A 24,247-nucleotide genomic window follows, 5' to 3' on the forward strand; every position below is an offset into this window, starting at 1 on the left:
TTTTGGTGGGGAGGGGTTACGTCCTAAGACTTATGCAAGTGAGCAGTTTGTATCATTTGTTTTGGTTGTATATTTTTGGGTGGGAGTGTATTTTTGGTGTGCATGTGAGTTCCTGGGAACATTTGTAGGGAGATGGGTGCTGCTTGAATGTTTCAGTCATTTCAAGTCAAGTCAAGTGGTTTTTATTGTCGTTTCAACCATATACGGTTAGTACAGTACACAGCAAAACGAGACAACGTTCCTCCAGGACCATGGTGCTACATAAAAACAACAAAGGACCAACACAGGACCACATGAGACAACACTCATTTTTATCAAGTGTTAAGAGCAGGAGATGGGACGACACTTATTTTCTTAAGAAAACCTTCTCTTTTGGTTACGGTTTCTCCCCAACCTAGACTGAGGATTTAATCATAATAATATTAATGTTAACATTTGTTACAGTACCAATACATTTGTTCTTAAATGTAAATTTTTATGCAAAAACATTGCAACAGTATGAGTACATCATGCCATGTGTGCTACACTGATAGTAGAGGGTGTGATTAAGTTTTTCTGTTGTAGAGAAAACACTGGAGCGCACCATGGACAAAAGAAGAGGATTACTTGTTCGTTTCCTGTCAAGCATGTATTGATGGTATCGACATTCAGATTATACTGACAGGTAACTAACTGTACAGTGGGGAAAATGACAAATGAAGGGCTAAACAATAGTGACACTCAGTGAGGTGCTGTAAAATCAAAACAGTGCAACAGCCACAGTGATGTAAGCACATTTATAGTCTCAATTGAGAATAAGAAGCATTAAGAAATACATCAACAGACACAATAATAAATCAGATTCTATAAGAATCATAAACCAAGAACATTTTGCATACAGGCAATTATATTCATAAAAACAAGTTCAAAGAGGATGTTTTAAAAGTCCGTTTCTGCATGAAATTTAGCACACACACACTGTGCTGTATAAAACTGTAATAAAATGATAGATGATGGAGGAACAGAGAAAATGCAAATCTGCCAAGACAAAATATTTCATTATAGGTTAAACAAATGCTTCTCTGGTCACGTTTAAAAGCACATATAAACCATATTACATTTACTACAACTACATTTTTATGTTCTGAAGAAAATATCAGTGGTGTTTACGTATGCCAAAGTTTTTGTCATGATACTATGGTATTGCTATATGGTTGCTAAGGTTTTCACAGTGGCTTTTAGCACACTGCAATGCAGTTTCTAGGTTGTTCTGTGTGGTTGCGTACTGGCACAAGTCAAAAGCGCGCACGGCCCAATTCTCTATGATATTCTGGCATCAATGCAAGTCTGTCAGTCTGATTGCTTAAAGTATTAGCAAAAATGACTTGAGGTATCCTACGTTGTCCATAGAACAAGTCTAAATAAATTTATGGTTATCAATCTCTTCACAAATGGTGTCAATTGAGCTAATCTTTTGCAATATTCGTTCAATACTCGGAGTTAAAAGTTTGTTCAAGTCATCAACCTTAAGATCTATGAGCAATAGTATAAGTGCTGCTGGACAACTGATGCTTGCTTGTACAAAAAACAGATTAATCTATATGACTTGATGATTTTCAAACACAGAGCTCGTGCATTCTATCATGTGTCTCTTCACTGTGGTCTGTTTTTGTCTTACACAGGCCTTCCATCTGTACATCAGTGCGTGTGATGTGTGTGTGACCCGAGTCCTCCTCTGTGGAGTAAACGCCAGAGTCTCCGCTGCCATGTCTGCTGTGCATGACTGTGTCCTGTGAGATGAGGGCATCCGTCACTATTGCTTCAGTGTCCGGTGTCTCTACGCTGTTGAGAACCAGATGATCACAGACGCTCTCTGACTCAGGATGCAACAATTTTGGCATATCCGAGTCAGATGACCAGCGCTAAAGAGAGAAAGAAAATAAATAAGTCTTCCTCCTTTATGAGCTGCACATGAATACAAGCAGCTGTATCTGTATGAACTCACTATATTATGAATACAGATTGAACTGATGTGCAAGAACACTTTAGCCACAACAATTAGTACCGTTTTTATTATTATAATAATATTGCTGTTCTCAAAGTGTAAACAATTAAAATATTTTATGCATTTATGTTACAGTATACAAAGTATACAGACAATAACAGAACAATGAAGGCCTGATGACAAAAAGTTCATTCAGATAATTTGGTTTTTACTAAAGAGTAACTATTCATTATTCAGTACAACTGAAAGGGGTGAATTCCCTTTAACAGCTGTGCTGCTTTAGCGTGTGGTATTTCAGCACAAAATACACGTCTTATTTGCTAACCACCAGCAATGTACCACAGTTAAACCAGACAATCAGCACTGAAACAGCGATGTGTCTTGAGTATTTACTAGAGAACGACCTACAGTGGATTTGGGTGAAAACGATAACTAAGGTGGTGGGAAAGGCCGATTACAGATTAATCAAAAATTGATTTATAGAATGTCAAAATAATTCTTATTCTTTCCTTACAAGGATAGGCACAAAGAGTTCTAAATTAATAAAATCCCAGATGGAGTTTATTGTTCAACCAAAATTCAGAAAAGATGATATGGTGCACAACGCAGGACTTTTAAGTATAAACAAGCCCGAAACACACCAGGGACCTTTATTTTGAAATATCTAAACGCCATAGATCATAGCCAATAAGGATGGCTCTAAAAAGCAACTATCGGCACTGATTAATCGGTAAAACTGATATATCGGTCTACCTCTAGTATTTAAATCCCAGATAGCACACGTACACCTCAGAGATGCTTTTTTTAATCTGGAAAGCATCGCATATTAACTCAGATCTGCTGAACATCTTAAAAAGATCAGATTTACCAACATTCGAAATCATAAACATCTCAAAGACACCAGAGACATACTAAGTGGCATATGTCTTACTGACAAAAACACACATCAAATAGAAGTCCGTGTGATGTACGTGTGCCATCAGGGATTTATTCGACTATCAGAGATATATTTCACACATGAAACCTGCGAAATTGCAGTAAAATTGTCTTTTCGGATAAATGTACCACATCTGCTACTCCGACATGTATTGGCTTTCCGTCTTTTATCCATTTAGCTGCCATTAACCCATCTCACCAAAATGCTGTTAAACTCTGATGTCATTTGCTGGAAATGTAGGCTTCTACTTTGAAAACATTGAGAGTTGACATTTATTTGTTTATGAATGTAACACGGTCCATAATGTTGCTGACATTTTAGATTTTTTTTGGGGTGAATGTTTACATTTTAAGCATTTGCTCATGACCCAACAGCATCGTATTTGACGTCTTCCAACGGAACTGATGAACTGTAGCAAACAATTTGCTATCGCTAGCACCTGAAGGCAGACACTACCTGCAGCTAAAAAGCACAGTAATGTTTTTGTGTTAAACGGCATGCCGTAATTGTGTCATCTCCGTCAGAACTTTGTATCTGGCTCAAAGCAGACTTTATATCAGTGCATCCTGACCTCATACAAACGAGTAATCATACAGCTTTGCTCAACACAGCATCAAAACAAAACATTTCTGGTAATGTTTCGGAACTTTTTCCAGCAAAGATTTTACAACATTTTCCAGTGAACTGGTTCTTGTAGGCATGTACTACTCTCACTAGATCATACATTATTCTAGTGTAGCAAAATTACAGAATTTAATCAGAAGTGTGAGTGTTGGGTTTCTCTTCTATTGGCGCAGGAGTTCTCTTTCTCTTTGTTCTTTTGAGTTTCAGCAGATGGAGTGAGAGTGCAACACTGTAAATCAGCAGACAGAGCTCATGTGTGCAGGGATTGCTTTGAGTTATGAGATAGACAAGGCCATCAGTGGGCAGTGGAGCACATGACTAATAATGACAGTGAACAAAAAGACATCTCACACACCTGCTTTCATGAATTAAGTCTACTGCATAAAGTATGAAGTCTATTTCACAGTGATTATAAATGTTTGGTACCTCTTGCATGTACACTGGCAGTTCAATGGAGGGGTAAAAGATGCCCTTTATGATCTTGCGCATCTTATACAAGCAGAACCACAGAAAAAGCACCACCAGTAAAAAGAGCAGAGACAACAGGAAGTAGACAACTATCTGCTGGTACGAAGTGTCTCCTGAAATCACACAAACAGTACAATGTTTATGTCATTTATAAGGCATCCAATGCTCTACACAGTACTGTTTAAAAGTCTTAGGCACATTAGATGTGCACATCACAAAAGCGATAGTCTTAAGTTGGTTATTTTGTATCTTTTGCTTTAAAACTGATATTTCTTTTTGACACACTAGACTCTCACGGAGGCCTGTAGCAGATATTTAACCACAGATCATCTTAAACCATAAATGACAGAAGTTTGAAGAGACTTTTAAAGGGTGTCAGCACCTGCGCTCTTTGAATGAAACAACTTCACGCTTCAAACACTCGCTCCATGTGTAGAGGAGGAGAAAGACCAGCTTTGTTTATTAAATGTATGTCATCACCTTGAGTTTATTAAATGTATGTTTTAAACTTTATTTTGTGTCACTGTTTCAATTAAGAAGTATCTTGATATACATTCACAGAGCACTTTATTAGGAACACTATACTAATACTGGCTAGGGCTTCCCTTTGCTCTAAAAACAGCCTCAATTCTTCGTGGCAAAGATTTCACAAGATGTTGGAAACATTCCTTTGCAGTGAATCTACCACATTCCAAAGGTGTTCTATTGGATTCAGATCCGGTTACTGGGAAGGCCACTGAAGAACAGTGAACACATTGTCATGTTCATGAAACCAGATACAAATATTGCTCTGTGACAGTGCATTATCATGCTGGAAGTAGCCATAAAAATATGGGTAAATGGTTAACATGAAGTGCACACGGTTAGCAACAATACTCAAATAGGCTGTGGCATTCAAGCGATGACTGATTGTATTAATGGGCCCAAGGTGTGCAAGAAAACATTCCCCACACCATTACACCATCACCACCAGCCTGGACTGTTGACACAAGGCAGGATGGGTCCATAGATTCATGCTGTTGGTGCCAAATTCTGACCGTATCGTCTGTGTGCCTCAGCAGAAATCGAGATTCATCACACCATGCTATGTTTCTCCAGTCTTCAACTGTCCAGTTTTGGTGAGCCTGTGCCCACTGCAGCCTCCGCTTTCTGTTCTTGGCTGACAGAAGTGGAACCCGACGTGGTCTTCTGCTTTTGTAGCCCATCCGCCTCAAGGTTCGACATGTTGTGCATTCTGAGATGTTATTCTGCTCGCTAAAATTCAGTTACTGCATCCTTTCTCTCAGCTTGAACCAGTCTGGCCATTCTGCGCTGTCTTCTCTCATCAACAAGGCATTTCTGTCCGCAGAACTGCCGCTCACTGGATGTTTTATTTGTTTTTGGCACAATTCTGAGTAAACTCTAGAGAGAGACTGTTGTGTGAGAAAATCCCAGGAGATCAGCGGTTAGCTGATGTTAGCTAACTGGCCCTTCTGGGATCAACAATCATGCCATGGTTGAAATTACGGAGATACAATTTTTCACCATACAGATGGTTGATGTGAACATTAACTGAAGCTCCTGACTCGTATCTGCATTATTTTATGCATTACACTGATGCCATACAACTGGCTGATTAGATAATCGCATGAATTAGTAGGTGTATACAGTAGGTGCACCTAATAAAGTGCTTGGTGTGTGTGTGTATGTTGAAATGTAAATGCACAATTAGAAGAGCTGCCAAAGACAAGTTAAACAGGGCTGAAAATAAAATTGCAAACAAAATTTTTCATGGTCAAATAGTCATTTTATCTCATTTAACGTAACATGGAATCACACTAATGATGACGCGTGACAGCAGCACTGAGGAGAGGAAGAATTACACAGCTCAGTCCAGATGCACACTAAACTTTCCAAACTGCTTCAGGTGATGTAGACATCACAAACTATGAGGGAATTATAATTAAAAAATACCAAATAAGTAAATACAGACTTATTTTAATGCGTTATAACTTTATTAAAGTTCAAATAATACGGAAGTAGGTCATGTAATTAATTACAAACTCCGAAACTGGCATTTCTCTGTGCTGACAGCGCCTCTTCTATGAGTTGTGCAAATGTCCCGATCTAAGGGGGAGAGATTTAAAACTGTATCTGGCTGATATACACTCGGAGCACTTGCTGCAGCTAGATTATAACGTGATGGCTCGCGACTTATTGAATCATAATATATATGTCACTGTGCATTTCTTATCGTGAAGAAAATTGGCAATACGCAGCTTTATTATTAAGAGAGAGTTTGTTTTTTATGCGAGTTAAAGATGGATTGAAGTGAATAGAAAGTGACAGGGTAGTCTTCATCCCATTAAACACTTGATTTGATTTGTTTTGGCTTGTTTTCCAATAAAAATATCTAAAACTCATTTAAAACAATGTACGTTTACTTTAGAAACTATACTGCAGAAGAAATGTTCTACCTGAGAATGTTATAATATTAAAAATATATATTTTTTTAAATATCTAAATATCCTTTAACAAAAAGATGCAGTCACCTGAGCAGCAGCATATAATAGGCTATATTTAGACTTGCTTTTAGAGAATAGATCTTGAATACAAGTATATTTTGTCTTTACTGCAATTGCAGAAGTTTAACCAAGTGAAGAAAATACACTTATATTTAAGAAACATTCTCTTAAAGACAGTATAAATATCTTATATGCTGCTTCTCAAGTAAATATCTTGTTTTAAGGATTTTTAGACAACATGTTTATCTTAACGTGCATTTCTCTCTATAGGTGCGTCCACTATACTGCGGAGATGACAAGTCAGCGTGTGTGTTTGTGCGTGTTTCTCACCCCCAGTCTGTTTACAGAGTGTATCACTGAAGCTGCTGCTCTTGTTGTAGAATGCACAGCAGGACTGAACTCTCACACAGTACTCTGTCCATTTGTCCAGGTTAGACAGTATCACAACATTACTCTCCGTCTTCAAAACTGTTTTTGACTCCTGTTTGTGACAACATTTAGTGTTGTAATTAAAATGCAAGCACACGGTCACATTGAAAATATGCAAATCATGTAAAAAAAAAAAATTACTTGCAAATAAGATTAATGTGTTTTGTCAAAACATGTCTACAACATTTATCTATAACAAATGCTCTGCCTCGTAATTATCTGACACAATCTACACTTATGTGAAAGAATGATAGATAACACATGATCTGCAGGGCAATCTCTGTGGGAATACAGGTAATATTATTCCATTCTTTATATCTCTGTTTACATTATTTTATTTTGCCAATTAACTTCTGAACAACACTTGAACTCCTCAGTACAATACAATATTGATGTAGTGATGTAGAATTCATGTGCAGACAGATATAACTATTTTCTGCAGCACTTCTTCACATCCTCACAAAAACCACAAGAAGTCGATTGTGATTACTGGATAAGGGTTTTACACATCTGAATGCACTCACAAAGAGTAATTTCTAGCCAATTAAATAATTTATAGATGAACATAACTAGTAAATATATATATATTCACTATAGAAATGTCCTTGATTTTTCATTATTTTACACTTTTATTCAGGTAGAACAGTGCAGTTATAATCTTACAAAACACTGAATACAGGCATTCAGACAGAAAACAGAGTAAATGTAGAAATAGTTTTGAAGTGTTACAAAAGCGTTAGAACCAACATCACTAAAAGCGCAGGTGTGTTGCTTTTGAAAGCTGAGGTCATAATATTAAAAGCTCCTGCAGTTTCAGTTTCTGAAATCAGGTAGATATATTAGATCACTTCAGCATTTTAAAGTTCGGTTTGTACAGTCAAAAAAGAGAGGAATTTTTTTTTTAATCAAATACATTATTATAATTATTTAATCAATAAAATAATTATATCAATTTAATCAATTCTACTAGATATTACAGCATGGCGCATGTGATGAAGTTTAGTAAATCTGAGTTTTTCTGAAGTGGTGACTGACGAACACGGTCAACACATATGTGATGCAGTCGTTTTGAATTTATAGTTTGTTTTTTGTTTTTTTAAGATATTTAGTTGCGTTTTATGTTTGTAATTAATATAATTTATTTTTGATCATCTGAGCATCTAGAAACCTCTGAATTCAATAGTGTGATCAGATGAACCACAGTACAAATGCATGCCAACCCGTACAATGGAGTCTAGATAAACATTTTAATTTAAACAGGAACTTGACAATAGATTTGATTAGCATGACTGATAAACGCCCCCATTTGTAACCTAGCACCCCCCTCTCTACTAATTTGCTCTCAGCATCCCTTGAACGCCCAATTGGGGGGGGTTGGGATGTGGTACCCCCATTGAGAACCCCTGGTCTAGGCTTTATGCCATTGTACTTGCCCTTATGTTTACCATAGTTATTTCATTGTTTAACAGTTGCATTTGTAAAGCCATATCTCAAAAGAAAGACCATGTCTGGCTCCTCATTACAGTGGTTAGATAGTTAGTCTTTCTTAAAAATATTTTTTTTGTTATGAAACAATAAAAGCCACATTACGTTACAGTTTACTGTGATAAATGTTTGTGTTGATGTGTAGATGTGAAAAGTCTTGAAATTGATACTGGTGAAGGGCAGGTGTTCTGGAGATGTCGAAGCTGCCTAGGCATTTGTAATTGTTCAAATAATTGTTGATTCTCATGTAAAATTCAAATGGTTGCATAAATTGTGTTGATTACGACAGGATATTGAGGCAAGCCCATTTTAATCATGCATGTGATCCGCTCAGTGCTATTCTGTCACTGGAGCTCACATATCGAGAGAAGCCTTGTTGACGCACACGCACAGGCGTGCTTCAGACATACAGGAGGATAGAGCAGAGCGCGTCACTTGCGCAAGTGATTCTCATTGGATCGTGCAACACACGTATAACCAATCTTCAATCACTCAACATGCATTCGTGTTCCACATGAGAAGCATATTTAGCACTTATAAAGCAACAAAAGCAAGATGAAAGCCATAAAATTTGCTTCGGCTACTCGAAATTTCACTTTGGCGGCCGCTGGAAAATTTTCAATGTAGGAAAAACCCTGGTTATGTGCATAGATACCTGTGAGCTGTCTGATTTCTTCCAGTGCTGGATGAGGTAATACATCTTCTGCGACAGCTCTTTCATTGACTGGTTCGTGCTGCTCAGAGGGTCAGAGATAATGATCTCAAGATCTTCTTTAACAGAGTTCAGCTGCACATTGGACGGAGGACCTAAAGCAGCTACATACACAACAAGCATTAAAAACCCTGTGAAATCAAAAATGTAGCTTTGTGCTTTAATGTCTGTTAGCTTTGAAGTCTTATTCAGTATATGCTACAATGACAAAATAAATGACAAAAACACACATTTAACATGTGCAGTCTTTCTCTTCTGGGAATACAGACTAACAATACTGATGTCTCATCTTGCACTACAAAGACTTTTGTCAAATCAAATACTCTCTAAAATGAGAATGTCTCGAAATAATGAGAAAACTGCACTCGTCAAGCCATTTCATGTGGTCTTTTAAAGCAAACATGAGCAGGACAAGAGAAAGATTGTGGTATGTCACCATGTTTATCAGGGCAGAACTCAATCTGGACCCAGCGGGAAGACTTTTGAGCTGTGTTCACCCGTACACGTAGCAGAAACATGCCGAAGTAATGCAGACCAGCATTAGAGAAATCACAGCGGTGCTCTGTTACATTCACACACACAGATTGCCAGTCCTGCTTATGAACCTGCTTATGAGCCTTATACTTCCTGTGAGAGAGAATTGTGACAAGAGTGCTGTCAGTTTATATTCTGCTAGCCACTTTCATCATGCAAGCACATAAAAAATATATAAAAAAAATACATTAAAATAAAAAACTTTTTCTTATCAGTACTTTTGTCTTATTTTGCAGTAAAATATAAAAAAGCCCTTTTTACTTAAAAATCTGTAAGATAATAATTAAGACTTCTTGTCTGAGTACAGGTACAACAGGCGCCCCCAAAATTGTTTCTGCTAGGTTACTCTGCTATGTTTCCAATGGGGGAGTAAGCCTATGGAATTTTGTTGCACAGATTAATCTTTTGCTTTTAAAATCCATTCACATAAATGGAAGCGCAGCGTAGATCTAGTGGGAAGACTAGCAGCTGTACATCATCGCACCATTAGCAGGGTAATTCCTAGCCAATCACATGTAAGCCATTGCATCACAATCTATCACATTGCTGTTTCAGTGTGCTAACACGGCAACCTCCACCACCCCACCACCACCAGTTGAGTCCCATCCAGCACGGGGGTAGGCTCCTCGCACCTGCCTCCTATCTCCGGCAGGATATGACGGTTCCGAGTACAACATCTATGGACTGCCAGACGGGGCTTACGCCAAAGAGAAACTTTACATTTCTGTTTTATATTTATCAAATAAACGGCATCTTCAATTTTACTCTATGCGCATGTCTGACACACTGTTTGATTGGAGGCGTGCAGTCTTGTATGTAAATAGTTCTTTGTTTCTCACTCTTTCTTTGTTTCAGTCTTCTGAAGATTTTTAGTAAGAATAGTATCATCTACGAGAATGCTATAAATGACTTCAGACATCTCAGTTCAGGAGCTGTTTTGAGTTCAGTTCACTTTATTTCCACAGAGCAGTTCATTGTGAGCGCAACTCTGCAGCCTTTACATCTGTGTAATCATAAAATAATACAAAAACATGTTCACCTCCAACCATGATTTATATTTCAGTGATTATTATCATCATTATAATTATTATATCTTAATTTATATTAGTAATAAAATGTTGTTAGGGTTGACGATGTATTTGGATATTGTGATATATATATTACATATATATTTATTTTTTCCAGGAACTATCAGTTATTGGCAAAAATCAACACCGATAGTTTTGCCCTGTTGCGTCCGGTGCTGGAGCAGCTAGGAAGGGTCTGCTGTCATTATATAGTATGAGAACGGCCTCTAAAGCCAAAATAACCTAGTTTCCATCCACTTCATCATGCTATATTTATACATGCTATGTGTTTATAGCTAATTGTGTACCATTAACCTCCCAGATGTCCCCATTTAAAATTTTCGTTAAATGGGGAGAGTATTGAGACAATTCAAATTAGCCAGCTTACTGTCATTTTAATTTTACAAATAAATGTGATCAGAAGAGAAGTAATTACAATCAAAATAGAACAGTTGCCCTTCTGATAAGACTGTAACCTGATGTTGCACCTATCGCAGGTTGGTACCGTTTCTTACCCGAAAGGGAATCATCATGGCCCTTTTCAAGTTGGCAACCAGCACCAAGTAATGGCGGAATCTTTCGGTCTTAGTATAAGGACCATCAATCGATGTGTATATGCTGTGTGCACAGCTATTACAGAAAAACCGATGCTGTGTTTTAACAGGGTTTACATGAGATACATTCCCGAAATTCAATAATTTGAACAATCGTTTAAAGCATCCCCATCACAACTGCATTATTACAATATATAACTGCACTGTTTTGATCTACAGAACAGGCAATTATATAGGCCTAACAATTTTGTTTTTTTATTATTTTACTTAATTCTTTATTCATTTGGTAATTTGTTTCATTTAATACAAGGAATTTTGCATGCATTTTTTCAAAAGATAAACAATATTTTTTATAGAATTGGGCTACATAGTGTTCCAAAAAGCACACTGATGTTTTTCTCCAAGTATAGTGTATTTATTTTAATTTTAAATATCTTTGTTAATAGAAACAATGTTTTGTTTTGTGGGCTAATTCCATGACTGCTGTCTATTATTTTGAATGGTGTGGAAAAGCAGCATTTATAAATAAACAGATGTCTGTTCTCTGTGCACTTGTCGATGTGCATGATATGAGATTTGTGTTGGCACGCCTGGAAGTGTCATGTTTGCAGCACCAGATCTATATGCTGTTAAGATTAATCCATAATCACGTAAAATAAATTAGCTTTCAAAGATGTATACTGTCGTCATGATTAACACAGGCGTGTTTTACACATTGGTGTAAATACTGTCATGTAACACTATATTTTTGCGTTTTTGCCAATTTTCTCGATAAAAAGTTTAGCAACATTTGAAGTATTGTCATAGTGTTTATGCGCTAGAGTTAAAAATCCTTGGAAAGTTAGTTACTGATGCCTTGTGGTGTTTGTTTTGACACGTGAGACTACACTCTGCACTTCAGATGCAGATTTAAAACATCAACATTGAAAAGATATGTATACAGTACACAACAGTACACGTAGTCATATCATTATAAAGTCATTCATTTGTTGATTGGATGCTGCTCTAGTAAAGAACAGCAGCATGTTTTGCTGACAAGTTGAGAGGACATGGACATTAAAGCTAAACCTAAGCGGTTAGAACAATGTTACAAAAAAGACGCAAGTCCTTTCAACTACATTTTTTATCCTCGATGTAATACGATGACTTCAGATCGATCAAATTATTGCACTAAAAAAGGCTAGACAAAGCGCAAACAAATACAGTTGAACAGAAAGCAGGTGTCTCAATATGCTTTTAAAGTTCTTTTTATTTAGACACATCATCTAAAAAACAGCGATCCTGCATGAGATGCTTAATAAACAAAAACGAAGGGAAACAAAGATCAAGTGTGCGTTTACATAGAAAAACAAATGGATGGTTGCAAAAGTGTGGTGAACAGCCCCTTTCAGTTTGTGGAGTTCTTTGGCCATTTAATCTTTCTCTCGTAAAAGCATCTCTCAGATTAAGCAACGAGTTGTTTAAATGCTTTGTCAGGAAAGATGTTCAACTTGGAAATGTGTGTCTCGAGATTCTCACGTTCGGTTCCAGTCTGTTGTGTTCTGTCTGATTGAACAGCCCCTGGGCCTGGGTTCATATTCTGAGCCACTTCACCACCGAGTTCAGCTGAATACCACTGCTATCTGTGAATATTGCTACTCTACATACAACTGTACTGAATAAATAACAATGTGGTATTTTGCTGTTATTATGCAGCTTGTGTCTGGAGAAGTAGGAATCAGTGCAAGTGTAACACCATGTGAACATTATATTTAAGCGTTTCCCCCCTCATTTTATTTTTGACTTAACATTTGAGAATATGAACTGAATAAAACTTTTAATTTATTTATGCACAGTTGATTTATCGGTTATCAGCAGGTAATGCCCAACTTATCGGTAAAATCCACTATTGAAATAGGTTTGAATATCATGAACATATTTCTTGCATATCGCCCAGCCCTAGGAGGGAGCAAAACAAATGTATTCACACACATTCAAAGTCGGTAATAAAACACCAACATTAAACCCGCAGAAACCCACAATAACTAATGTATTTGCCCGGACAACAAAATACCTGACAGGTATCTTCACTACTTTTGAAAAGCCATCAAAAGCCAAGAACAACACCAATTTTAATTGCGCTACATTTTTTCCAGTTTCATTTTAAATTTTCGTTAAAATAAAAAATTTATTTTAAGTTTGAAATCAAGCTGCCTTGCTTTATGTAGGCTATCGTTTAACGAAAATTACCCCATAGTACCACTTAGCATCCAAACAATGGTAATATCAGTGTTAGTGGGTTTGAACGTTAAAACCACACAGGTGTGAAAATTATGATATCGTGGCAAGTCTACCATCCATCATTAATGTTATGAACAAAAATATAATTCTCATTACAGTAATGCACAAAAGCAATCCCTCTATCATTGTTATGAACAAAAACATAATTATTTTTACCGTAATGCACCAAAATATCTCATTTATTCAGTAATGCACATAAACTCTCATTACCGTAATGCACAAGCAAAATTCACTTTCATTATCGCAATGCACAAAAACTATCACTTCCATAATGCAGCACACAAAATCGGTCTATCATTACCGTGATGCACACACAAAAAACCTCACTCTCATTTATGATTTTTTTTTAAACTCACTTATTAATGCAATGCACAAAATAATCTCATTACCAAAATGCATAAAATGTATCCCTGACTTTACCATAATAATGCCTTATGACCACTGCACAAACAGCAATCTCACTCATTACTGTAATGCATAAAAGATCCCACTTTCATTACTGTAAAGCTGTAATGCAATTCAAATGTAATTCTCATAACTATAACGTAAAAACAATATTGAATTGAAATTATTTCTAAATCATGTCATGATTCATTGCCATGAAATCTTAATGGTCCTGAAGGCTGAATGGTCCCTTCATTAGCAAAATAACATCTTTAATATCTTTCTCTTAATTTTAGGTGAAAAATGACTTGCACAAGTTTCATGAAGTTCACTCTAAAACAGTATCAGACAGTGAAAGTCAGTCAGACCCAAACAGAGATGTCACAGTGATTGATTTTTGTGTGAATTATGACAAGGATTTAAAAGCATAGCACAACATGCAATATGTCTTCTGCTATAAACTGTGATAATATTGTCCGAAGCCTTCAACTACTGGAAATAAACCCACACAAGAGCCCTAATCCTCTTCAACTTCCTCAAATAGTCTAAGAAAGAATCTTTTGCAGTGCTTAAAATGTCTGTTACTCTCTAACATATTATTTTAAATTAAATCATTATAAATTTAAATCAGATACAATTCATATCACATGAGAAATGATGCGGTGTCTCTTACGCAAGAGACTGTGCAGTGAAGGTGACAGTGCTGTTAATAGCCGTCTGCGGACTCCATTCCCACTGCAGGACATAATGTGTGTTCAGCGTCTCAAGAGTCACATTCTGAGGACTGACCAAATCTCCCAATACTGTGAGATACACAAACACACACATTAGCTATAATATAGGTGAAAGCAAAATGGTAAACATTCATTTAAATGCTTTGTTTGATATCTCCAGTCTATACAAAGTGAAATCTTAAATGTCTGGTGTATATCACATTAGCAATGACATGGAGAGTAAAATAATACATGATGAATACATCAAATCCACAAACAGAATACACTTGTATAATATGTGGTTCTAAAACTCTTTTAACCAATGACAATAATACATTACAAGCTTTCAGTTCCACGTCTCAAATTTGGCAAGACAAAAATCATGTGGGTTTGTATTTGGGTCACAGGGTTTTGTGAAACACACACTAAACTGAGCAGTTACATAATGAAAACAGGAAATAAGAGAGGAAACTATTTAGTGCATTTACATGAATTCAGGAGTTTGTCTTTTGAAGTGTCTTCACAACACTTTCAACTAAAAAGCAGCTTTATTGATGTTGCCGTGTTGCATATGCTCACCAACAACTGTAAATCTTAATTGAGAATTAAAATAAAAACTTCTTGAAAATGTGATTTATGGCAAACTTGTGGCAAACTAAGTAGCCATGATGTAAAAACTGAACAAGACTCACAGTGCATTCTTAAAGTATTCAGACCCCTTCATTTTTTCCACATTTTGTTGTTGCAGCCTTAATGCTAAAATGCTAAAAGGGCCATGTTAGAGAGGTGACAAAGAACTTAATGTTCACTCTGGTTGAGCTCCAGAGATCATGTGTGGAGATGGGAGAAACTTGTAGAAGACAAACATCACTGCAACACTCCACTGATCTGGGTTTTATGGCATAGTGGCCAGACGGAAGCCTCTCTTCAGTGCAAGACATGGTGGTACCATCATGCTGCGGGGGTGTTTTTCAGCACCGGTGACTGGTCAAGGTTGAAGAAAAGCTGGATGCAGCAAAATGCAGCTCAGAGATATCCTAAATAAAAACCTGGTCCAGAGTACTCAGGACCTCAAATTGGGCAGAAGGTTCAACTTCCAACAGGACAATGACCCTAAGCGCACACAGCACACAATGCAAGAGTGGCTTAGGGACAACTCTGTGAATGTCCTTGAGTCAGAGCCCAGACTTGAACCCAATCTAACATCTTTGGAGAGACCTGAAAATGGCTGTCCACTGATGGTCCCCCCATTCAACCTGACAGAGCTTGAGAGGATATGCAGAGAAAAATGGCAGAAAATCCCCAAATCCAGGTGTGCAAAGCATTTAGCATCATACCCAAAAAGACTTGAGGCTGTAATCACTGACAAAGATGCTTCAACTAAGTAATGAGTTAATGGTCTGAATACTTATGTAAATGTGATATTTTCTTTTTAATGAAAGATTTTGTGTTGCACGAGGCGAAGAGTAAAGAAAAGTTCTCTTACGAGAGGTTCTCTCGTATTGCGTAAGCTAGCTTACGCTACAGGAAAGATTCATCTTTTCTGAGATATTGAAGCCAAATAATTATCCTTAATTTTGTATTCATTGTCAACGCAGTTTGGCAGCTGCAGACATTGAGCGGGCTAGCTAGCGAGCTCATTGGTTGCTCTGCGGCAACTGCTGCAGCCTATAGACGAGCTTGGGCGAACTCGCATCCAATGAGAGGCGGCCGCGCACTCACTGCATCAAAGCCCGCCAAAAAGGGTGTGACTAGAGTGCATATAAGCGCAGTTCGTAGGCTGGAACCCTGATTTTCATCTCTTCAGCGAAGCTCTTCGCATCTCTGAACTGGAAGCCGCGTCGCCGTTCGAGGGGCATCTAGCAAGCGTGGACAGCGCTCGAAGAAGCCGGCGAGGAGCTTCCGATGTCGACCCTGCGGGCTCGACTCGAAGTATGCAAAACCGGAGCTGCCGCGCCGCCTTCTGTTTCGCCGCACCGGAAGAAGCGCCGCTCCCAAAGGCTGCCGGAACCGGTTTTAGAAGCGACTGTCTCGCCGGAGCCCCTCCCTCGAGCATCGCGTTCACCCTCCCGCCCCGGGCGCGCAGTTGCGCCCGGCAGCTGCTGCCACCTCGAGGCGGCGGAGGACAAGGCTGCTGTTCCATCATGGCTCGGACAGCAGGAGTGGTCACAAGCCTCCTCAACGGCCCAGGAATCCAGCAGGACCAGCGCCGGGCCGAAGGGGAACTGATACGCCTCTTCACACAGGCCGTCGACCGCCTCGGGCTCGAGTGGTCACCGCACCCTGAGCAGGCTCCCAACAGACTTGGCGGCTGTTTTCTTCAAAGCCGTCACCGTCGCGGCGCCAGCGGCCGGGCCGCTCCTTCCTGCCGGAACTCCACGCCGAGCTCTCTAAATCGTGGAACGCGCCTCTCTCGGCCAGGACTCGATCCCACGTCTCCACCGCTCTCGCTTCAGTGGACGGCGCTGCCGAGAAGAGCTACTCTTCCATCCCCCCGGTCGAGGATTCGGTAGCAGCACACCTTTGCCCGCCCCGGTCTAAACCAGTGCTCCCGTCTAAGGCCTGCAGAACTACTTCCACCTGTGTTGGCCGCGCCTATTCGGCCACCGGCCAAGCCGCATCTGCTCTGCATTCCATGGCCGTCTTGCAGATCCTCCAAGCGGACCGTCTTCGGGAGTGGGATGAGAGAGGCAGGCACCCAGAGGCTGTTACAGATCTAAGGAGCACGACGGACCTCGCCCTTCGCGCCACCAAAGCTGCAGCCCAAGCTATAGGGAAGTGCATGGCCTCGCTGACTGTAACCGAGAGACACCTGTGGCTAACGCTAGCCGACATGGGAGAAACTGAGCTCCACGTTCCTCAACGCGCCGCTCTCTCCGTCCGGTCTCTTCGGTTCCGCGGTAAGTGGCATTGTTGACCGTTTTGAAGTCCAGAAAGCCACCCAAGCCATGAATCTCTTCCTGCCTCGCCCGCTAGCTCCTCTGCAGGCCGCCCACGTAACCAGCCTCCTGCACGAGCATCTTCACAGCGCCCAGCTCAACAAAGCCAGACTTCCCAGCGCCGACAGGGCGGCCGCCCCAGATCAGCGCTCAGACAGCCGCCGTAGACCACCGCCCCAGCGGGCCTCGGCCTAAGATTGCGCTGAAACCTGAACAACCGAAGTCCTCCTAGCTTTGTTGAACAAGCGATGGCTCAGTCCGCCGCGGCGGACCACCGTCAAAGCTTAGCCCCTGTCGGTCCCCTTCTCTCAGGCTACTGCAGTGGTGAATTTAGCAGCCAACAAGCCGGTGACACTGCCCGCTTGCCTGCACTCAAGCGCCGTTTTCACGGCGACCCAAATAAATCTTGTAAAGAGCAAACATGTCTTATGTGTAGAAAATGTGCCCACAACCCTGTGTTCGCCCCTACACACAAGCATAACACATCCCGTGCCCCTATCAGAGCACGCTCTCATAAAGCGGTTACTGAACCGCTCGAGCGTCAGAGTCAATGAAGGCGCCCACAAATGCGTCGTGCGCCCATTCTCTGGCCGCTCTGTCACACGACCAGCCCTATGTGTAGAAAGCGTGCCCACAATCCAGTGTTCACTTCTGCACACAAGCACTGCATGTCTCGTGTCCCCACCAGAGCACGCTCACATAAAGCGATTACTGAACCGCTCGAGCGCTAGAGTCAATAAATGCGCCCACGAATACGTCGCTGCGCCCATTCTCTGCCCGCTCTGTTACACGGCCAGCAAACATTCCTCTGTGTGTAAGTCCCGTGCCCATGACTATGCTTGCGCATCACGTAACAGATGTGACTCTTTCCCCATTCATTCCAATCGGAAGTCACTCACAAAACAGCCTGTTCATGCTGTCTGCGAGCAATCATGCATAAACACACTAAACGGCTCACACATTTTGTTCAGCTCTGTGTGCGGCAATCAGAGCAAATTGGCCATTCACCCTCTAGCGTTACGCTTCAAAGCGTGGGAAGCTATTCCAGGGATATCCAAGTGGGTGTTAAGCACAATACAACAGGGCTATTTGCTACAGTTCGATCGCCGCCCTCCTCGCTTCAGAGCTGGCTCGAAACCACTGTGAACACGGAAGCAGCGTGCATGCTTCGTTCAAAAATAGCAAGCCTTCTGTGCAAAAGGGCCATAGAGAAAGTGCCACCCTCTCTGAGCGAGTCGGGGCTTTACAGCAGTTATTTTCTTGTTCCCAAGAAAGACGGCGGCCTCAGACCCATATTAGATCTCAGGGTTTTGAACAAGGTGCTTGCAAAAAGACCGTTCAAAATGCTTACAATCAGGAAACTCCTCGCTGGGTTTACTGCACATGCGCCCGCTTCAGCATTGGCTAAGCACCCGCGCGTCTCGCCGGGCTTGGGCCACAGGCCGCCAGCCCATCAAGGTGACTCAGACCTGTATTTCAGCTCTGCAGCCTTGGACAGTGGCCGAGTGGTATCAGCGAGGAGTGACAATGGGAGCTGTATCTCGCCGAAAAGTCATCTCGACAGACGCGTCCAACACGGGTTGGGGCGCGGTCTGCGAGGGCTCTCCGGTTTTCGGCCTATGGTCAGTTCAAGAAAAGCTCCTTCACATAAATTGTCTGGAAATGATAGCGGTCGATGCACGCACTCGTGCGCTTTCTCCCGGTCATTCAGGGTCACCACGTCCTGGTCCGTTCGGACAACAGATCTGTGGTATCCTACCTAAACCGTCAGGGCGGTGTCAGATCCAGGAACCTTTTCCATCTGGCGGAACGCATACTGAGTTGGTCCCAGTGCCACCTGCGCTCGCTGAGGGCGACGCGCGTGCCAGGCCACCTGAGCGGCGGCCCGGACAGACTGTCCAGAGACAATATTCCCCCAGGGGAATGGTCCCTGCACGCTCAAACAGTCCAGACGTTATGGCACCTATTCGGCAGAGCAGAGATAGACCTCTTTGCGTCAGAAGAGAACTCTCACTGCCCGATATTTTTCTCGAAGCGAGGGCCAGCTGGCCCAGGACTGGCCCAGGTGCCCGCTTACGCCTTCCCCCAGTCTCGCTATTGCCACAGGTAATACAGAGGATCAGGGAAGCGGCGTCACTCGGTGCTCCTCATAGCCCCACGTTGGGAGAATCAGACATGGTTCCCGGAGCTTACGCAGCTGTCACTGACAGCGCCGTGGCCCATCCCAGTGAGAGCAGATCTCCTCTCTCAAGCTCGCGGCACAATCTGGCATCCCCACCCAGAGCGCTGGGCACTGCATGCGTGGGTGATCAACGACTACCCGTCGCTCTGCCAGAAGGAGTAATAAATACCATTATACACACTAGAGCCCCTTCCACAAGAAGACTATGCGTCAAAATGGTCTGTGTTCTCAAAATGGTGCACCGACAGAGACCTGGACCCGCGGACATGTGGGGTGTCGTCGCTGCTCGTATTTCTACAAGAGCTGCTGGATAAGGGCAGATCCCCATCCACGCTCAAAGTGTATGTGGCAGCCGTTGCGGCGTTCGCTGAACCCCTGCACAGCCAGTCATGGGGAAAAAACGAGCTGGTCATCCGCTTCCTTAGGGGAGCTAAAAGGATGAACCCCCCGCGCCCCCCATCGGTTCCTATCTGGGATCTTTCTATAGTTCTCGAAACTATGAAAGCCCCCCCTTTCGAACCACTTCAATCCGTGGATTTGAAATACCTTTCACTCAAAACCGTTTTTCTGACTGCCCTGTCATCAGTCAAACGTGTGGGAGACCTTCACACGCTGTCTGTCAGCGCTGCGTGTCTTGAGTTTGGACCAAGTGACTCCAAGGTCATGGTCTATGTTCCCAAGGTGATCGGTACTCCTTTCAGAGCACAGGTCATTTCCCTATCGGCGCTACCAGCATCCGATAGTGAACGCGACGCCAATCTCCTTTGCCCAGTCAGAGCACTGAGATTGTATACCGCGCGCTCCGCCGCTTTCAGACGCTCTGAGCAGCTTTTCGTTTCGTTCAGAGGGCGCACCAAAGGTCTCGCCGCCTCGAAACAGACACTATCTAGATGGATAGTGGACGCTATTGCTGCTGCATACGCGTCAAAAGACCTGCCATGCCCGTTGGGCATTAGGGCTCACTCCACTAGAGGCATGGCATCCTCGTGGGCATGGTCCAGCGGGATTCCCATTCACGACATATGTGTGGCAGCGGGATGGACTTCCCCCTCCACATTTGTCAGATTTTACAATATGGAAGTGCCCACTCTGCAGGCAAAACTACTAGCTGTTTAATACGCTACAGCTCCCCTGGTGAGCTGCACTGATGGGACACATTCCACACAGACCGGCACCGCCGCTCTGTCGTTCCCTTCCCACTATGTGCTTATATATTACACAAACACTGACCCGCATTCTTGCCGGCCAAATCTTATTTCCCCACTCATAAGGGCTCCCCCGTGTTCCCCCTTAATTCCCTGGGGCTCATACAGTGGATGCTTGGCGCGCACGGCATTGACAATGGGTTCCCGTAGCGTAAGCTAGCTTACGCAATACGAGAGAACCTCTCGTAAGAGAACGTATTGGTTATCTAACGTAACCTCGGTTCTCTCTAGATGAGGGAACGAGTATTGCGTAGCCGGCCGTGCTCGCGCCACGAGCGACTTTTCGCTTCAGTCAATGAAAACCAGGGTTCCAGCCTACGAACTGCGCTTATATGCACTCTAGTCACGCCCTTTTTGGCGGGCTTTGATGCAGTGAGCGCGCGGACGCCTCTCATTGGATGCGAGTTCGCCCAAGCTCGTCTATAGGCTGCAGCAGTTGCCGCAGAGCAACCAATGAGCTCGCTAGCTAGCCCGCTCAAGGTCTGCAGCTGCCGCACTGCGTTGACAATGGATACAAAATTAAGGATAATTTTTTGGCTTCAATATCTCAGAAAAGATTAATCTTTCCTGTAGCGTAAGCTAGCTTACGCAATACTCGTTCCCTCATCTAGAGAGAACCGAGGTTACGTTAGGTAACCGATACGTTTTCTTGGAAGAATCTTAATATTTTCTTGTTCCCGGACTTTGCGATTTCAACAAGAGAGAAACACTATTGATTCAAGGAGAGTAAGAAACTCTTGCATCAATGGAAGATCGGTTTTGCACTGATGTTTCCAGCCAAACTGAGAATAGAAACAAAGGATGGCTGCAAAGTATTTAAATGTCCTAAACAAGCACTGTCCTTCATAAATGGATTGGATTGGAGAATGGATTGACTCGCTGAACATATTCTCGATTGTCTGAGAAAGCTGGGCACCATTTTTGTTTCTGTTTGTGTTGGTTCTCCTTGTGGCTGGAGTTTGTTTTGTGGAATAACACTTCTCCTTCAAAAAAGATCTGCATTGACAGAGGATCACTTTTGCACTGGGGTTACATGCCCACACAAAGGATGTCTTTTATAAAGTTGATGGACTGAGTAAGACATGGTGTCTTTTTTTTATCCCACCATTTATCATGCAGGAAGAGCTTTGAGAATCTGTTGAAAATATGTTTCTTAATCACAGAAATAGCAAATAAAGATTTTTAGAAGAATATTTCAGCTCTGTAGGTCCATACAATACAACTGAATGGTGATGAAAACTTTGAAGCTTCAAATATCACATAAAATCAGCATAAAGTAATCCATAAATCTCCAGTGGTTTAATCCATGTCTTCTGAAGCAATCAAATCGGTTTTGGATGAGAAACGGACCAAAATGTAACTCCTTTTTCACTGTATATCTTGCCAATGCAGTCTCCAGACACAATCATGATTTCAAGGTCTGTCCGAGTCTGCTGTCCAGGCCCGGCTCCACAGGGGGGCCTGGCACATCCAATCATGAACTTGGACCACCTTGAAAACTACACCCACCCCTCCAACTGTTTTGCCCACATGGCGGGTCATATGGCCCACCTTATATCTTAGAGCTGGAGCCAGACCAGCTGCTGTCTAGATTAATATTGAAAAAGGAGTTATATTTTGGTCTGTTCTCACCAAAAACGATTAGATCGCTTCAGAAGATATGGATTAAACAACTGGAGCATATGGATTACTTTTATGATGCCTTTATGTGCTTTTTGGAGCTTCAACAATTTGCGTCACCATTCACTTGCATTGTATGGAGCAGCAGAGATTTTCTTCTTTAAAAATTTTTTTTATAAAAAATAAAAATCGCTGTGTTCCACAGAAGAAAGTCATAGACATCTGGGATGACACGAGAGTGAGTAAATGATGAGAGAATTTATCATTTTTAGGCGAATGATTCCTTCAAGAAATAAGTGTTAAAAGCGCTTGCCACACTGTTCCACCATAAAAGCTCATTACAGTTCCATTTCCGTCTCCAGTCTCATCTCAAAGACTTTGAACTCTTATTAAAAATATCACAATCTTGACTTGCATGTTGTTGTTACCATTGCTGCATGCATTGTTGTCACATTCCGCTAATATTTCAACATTCAAGAGAAAGACATTTAAGAAAAGTAACATTTAAGGTGGAGCGGAGCCGAAGAACAACAAAGCAATTTCGGTGTGGATCAAGTTCAAAGCAACGCCCTGTATGTGTTTATCTGAGATCAGTTTGACATGATCACATTTATAACACTGATTCAGACAACACGGGCCTCAACATGGCCTATATGATCACATCGCAACAACAAATGAATCACGGATCATTTGCTCACTGGTTCTCATCAAAAAGGAAAGTGAGGAGAAACGCACATAAACTCATTTTCACATTCATATAAGCAACTTACCCAATGACACATCAACAAGGAGGAAAAAACGAAGCGCAAAGCAGCAAAGCGCTTTCATGTTTCCATACATCGGTGATTTAAAGTCGACAATGTTCACATCGCATTTTCAGGTTGAGGTTAGACTTGTTGGTATCGAAATGATTCGACACAAACGTGCAGGAGGCGTGGCATAATAATGCGGAAGCGATCTCAGCTGACGGCAGTCACTTATTTCCAGGGGTTTCAGTACGGCAAACGAAGCTTCTTCTTCTTCTGTTGTTTTATGGTGCTTTGCAATCCAATTTAAATGTTGAATTCCCGCCACCTACTGGATTGGCGCGTGGAGCGCTAAATGGTTAGGAAGTTAGGGAAAGAAACACACACACACACACACACACACAAAACACCTATCTTGTATTCTATTGATTCATCTTTTAATTTTTAAATAATTCTTGATAATTTCTTGATTGATTTGGGTCATTTCCTAACAAAACCTGAAGTGAAACATTATTTACTCCCAGATATCTTAAAGCTTGAGTTAGATGAAATCTTGCTCTTTCATATGCATCACATTTTATAATTATGTGTTCTACTGATTCTTCTAGACAACATTTATCACATTTGACCATTCTCGTATTTCCTTATTCTGTACAAACACTTATTTAATTCACAATGTCCAATACGCATTTTTGAAATGAAAATGTCCTCTTTCCTGTTTCCACATTTTCTTCTTTCTAGACCAACTTTTTCTTGAATGTGATGCAAATGTCTACCTTTAATTCCACTGTCCCACTCTTTCTACCATATCTTTCTTATTTCACTCGCTATTAATCCTTAAACTTCTGTTTTACTTAATGACACTTTTATGTAAATTTGT

The 24,247-nt window shown here is 41.3% G+C and overlaps 1 protein-coding gene across 1 annotated transcript; it reads right to left on the reverse strand.

Annotated features, from left to right (window-relative positions):
- Positions 1-230: 230 nt before the first annotated feature.
- Positions 231-23,620, reverse strand: il10rb (interleukin 10 receptor, beta). Its single transcript, XM_052148808.1, has 7 exons — positions 23,392-23,620; positions 14,636-14,765; positions 9,580-9,770; positions 9,087-9,247; positions 6,848-6,998; positions 3,972-4,126; positions 231-1,901 (listed from the first exon to the last, which is right to left on the reverse strand). Exons 1-7 carry the CDS (start codon positions 23,459-23,461, stop codon positions 1,596-1,598), a joined length of 1,164 nt encoding a protein of 387 aa, XP_052004768.1. The 5' UTR covers positions 23,462-23,620; the 3' UTR covers positions 231-1,595.
- Positions 23,621-24,247: the final 627 nt, after the last annotated feature.

Source organism: Xyrauchen texanus, chromosome 18 (genome assembly GCF_025860055.1).
Source record: "Xyrauchen texanus isolate HMW12.3.18 chromosome 18, RBS_HiC_50CHRs, whole genome shotgun sequence".
Lineage (NCBI taxonomy): Eukaryota > Metazoa > Chordata > Actinopteri > Cypriniformes > Catostomidae > Xyrauchen > Xyrauchen texanus.

What these genes read in the sequence shown, in the direction of transcription:
- il10rb (XM_052148808.1), bottom strand. Translation starts at nt 23,461, where the DNA reads ATGTATGGAAACATGAAAGCGCTTTGCTGCTTTGCGCTTCGTTTTTTC. An exon ending in ACTCTGTAAACAGACTGGGG is followed by an intron (nt 4,127 to 6,847) that starts GTGAGAAACACG and finishes GTGTGATTTCAG; the next exon opens with GAGACACTTCGTACCAGCAG. An exon ending in TGCCAGTGTACATGCAAGAG is followed by an intron (nt 1,902 to 3,971) that starts GTACCAAACATT and finishes TTCTCTCTTTAG; the next exon opens with CGCTGGTCATCTGACTCGGA.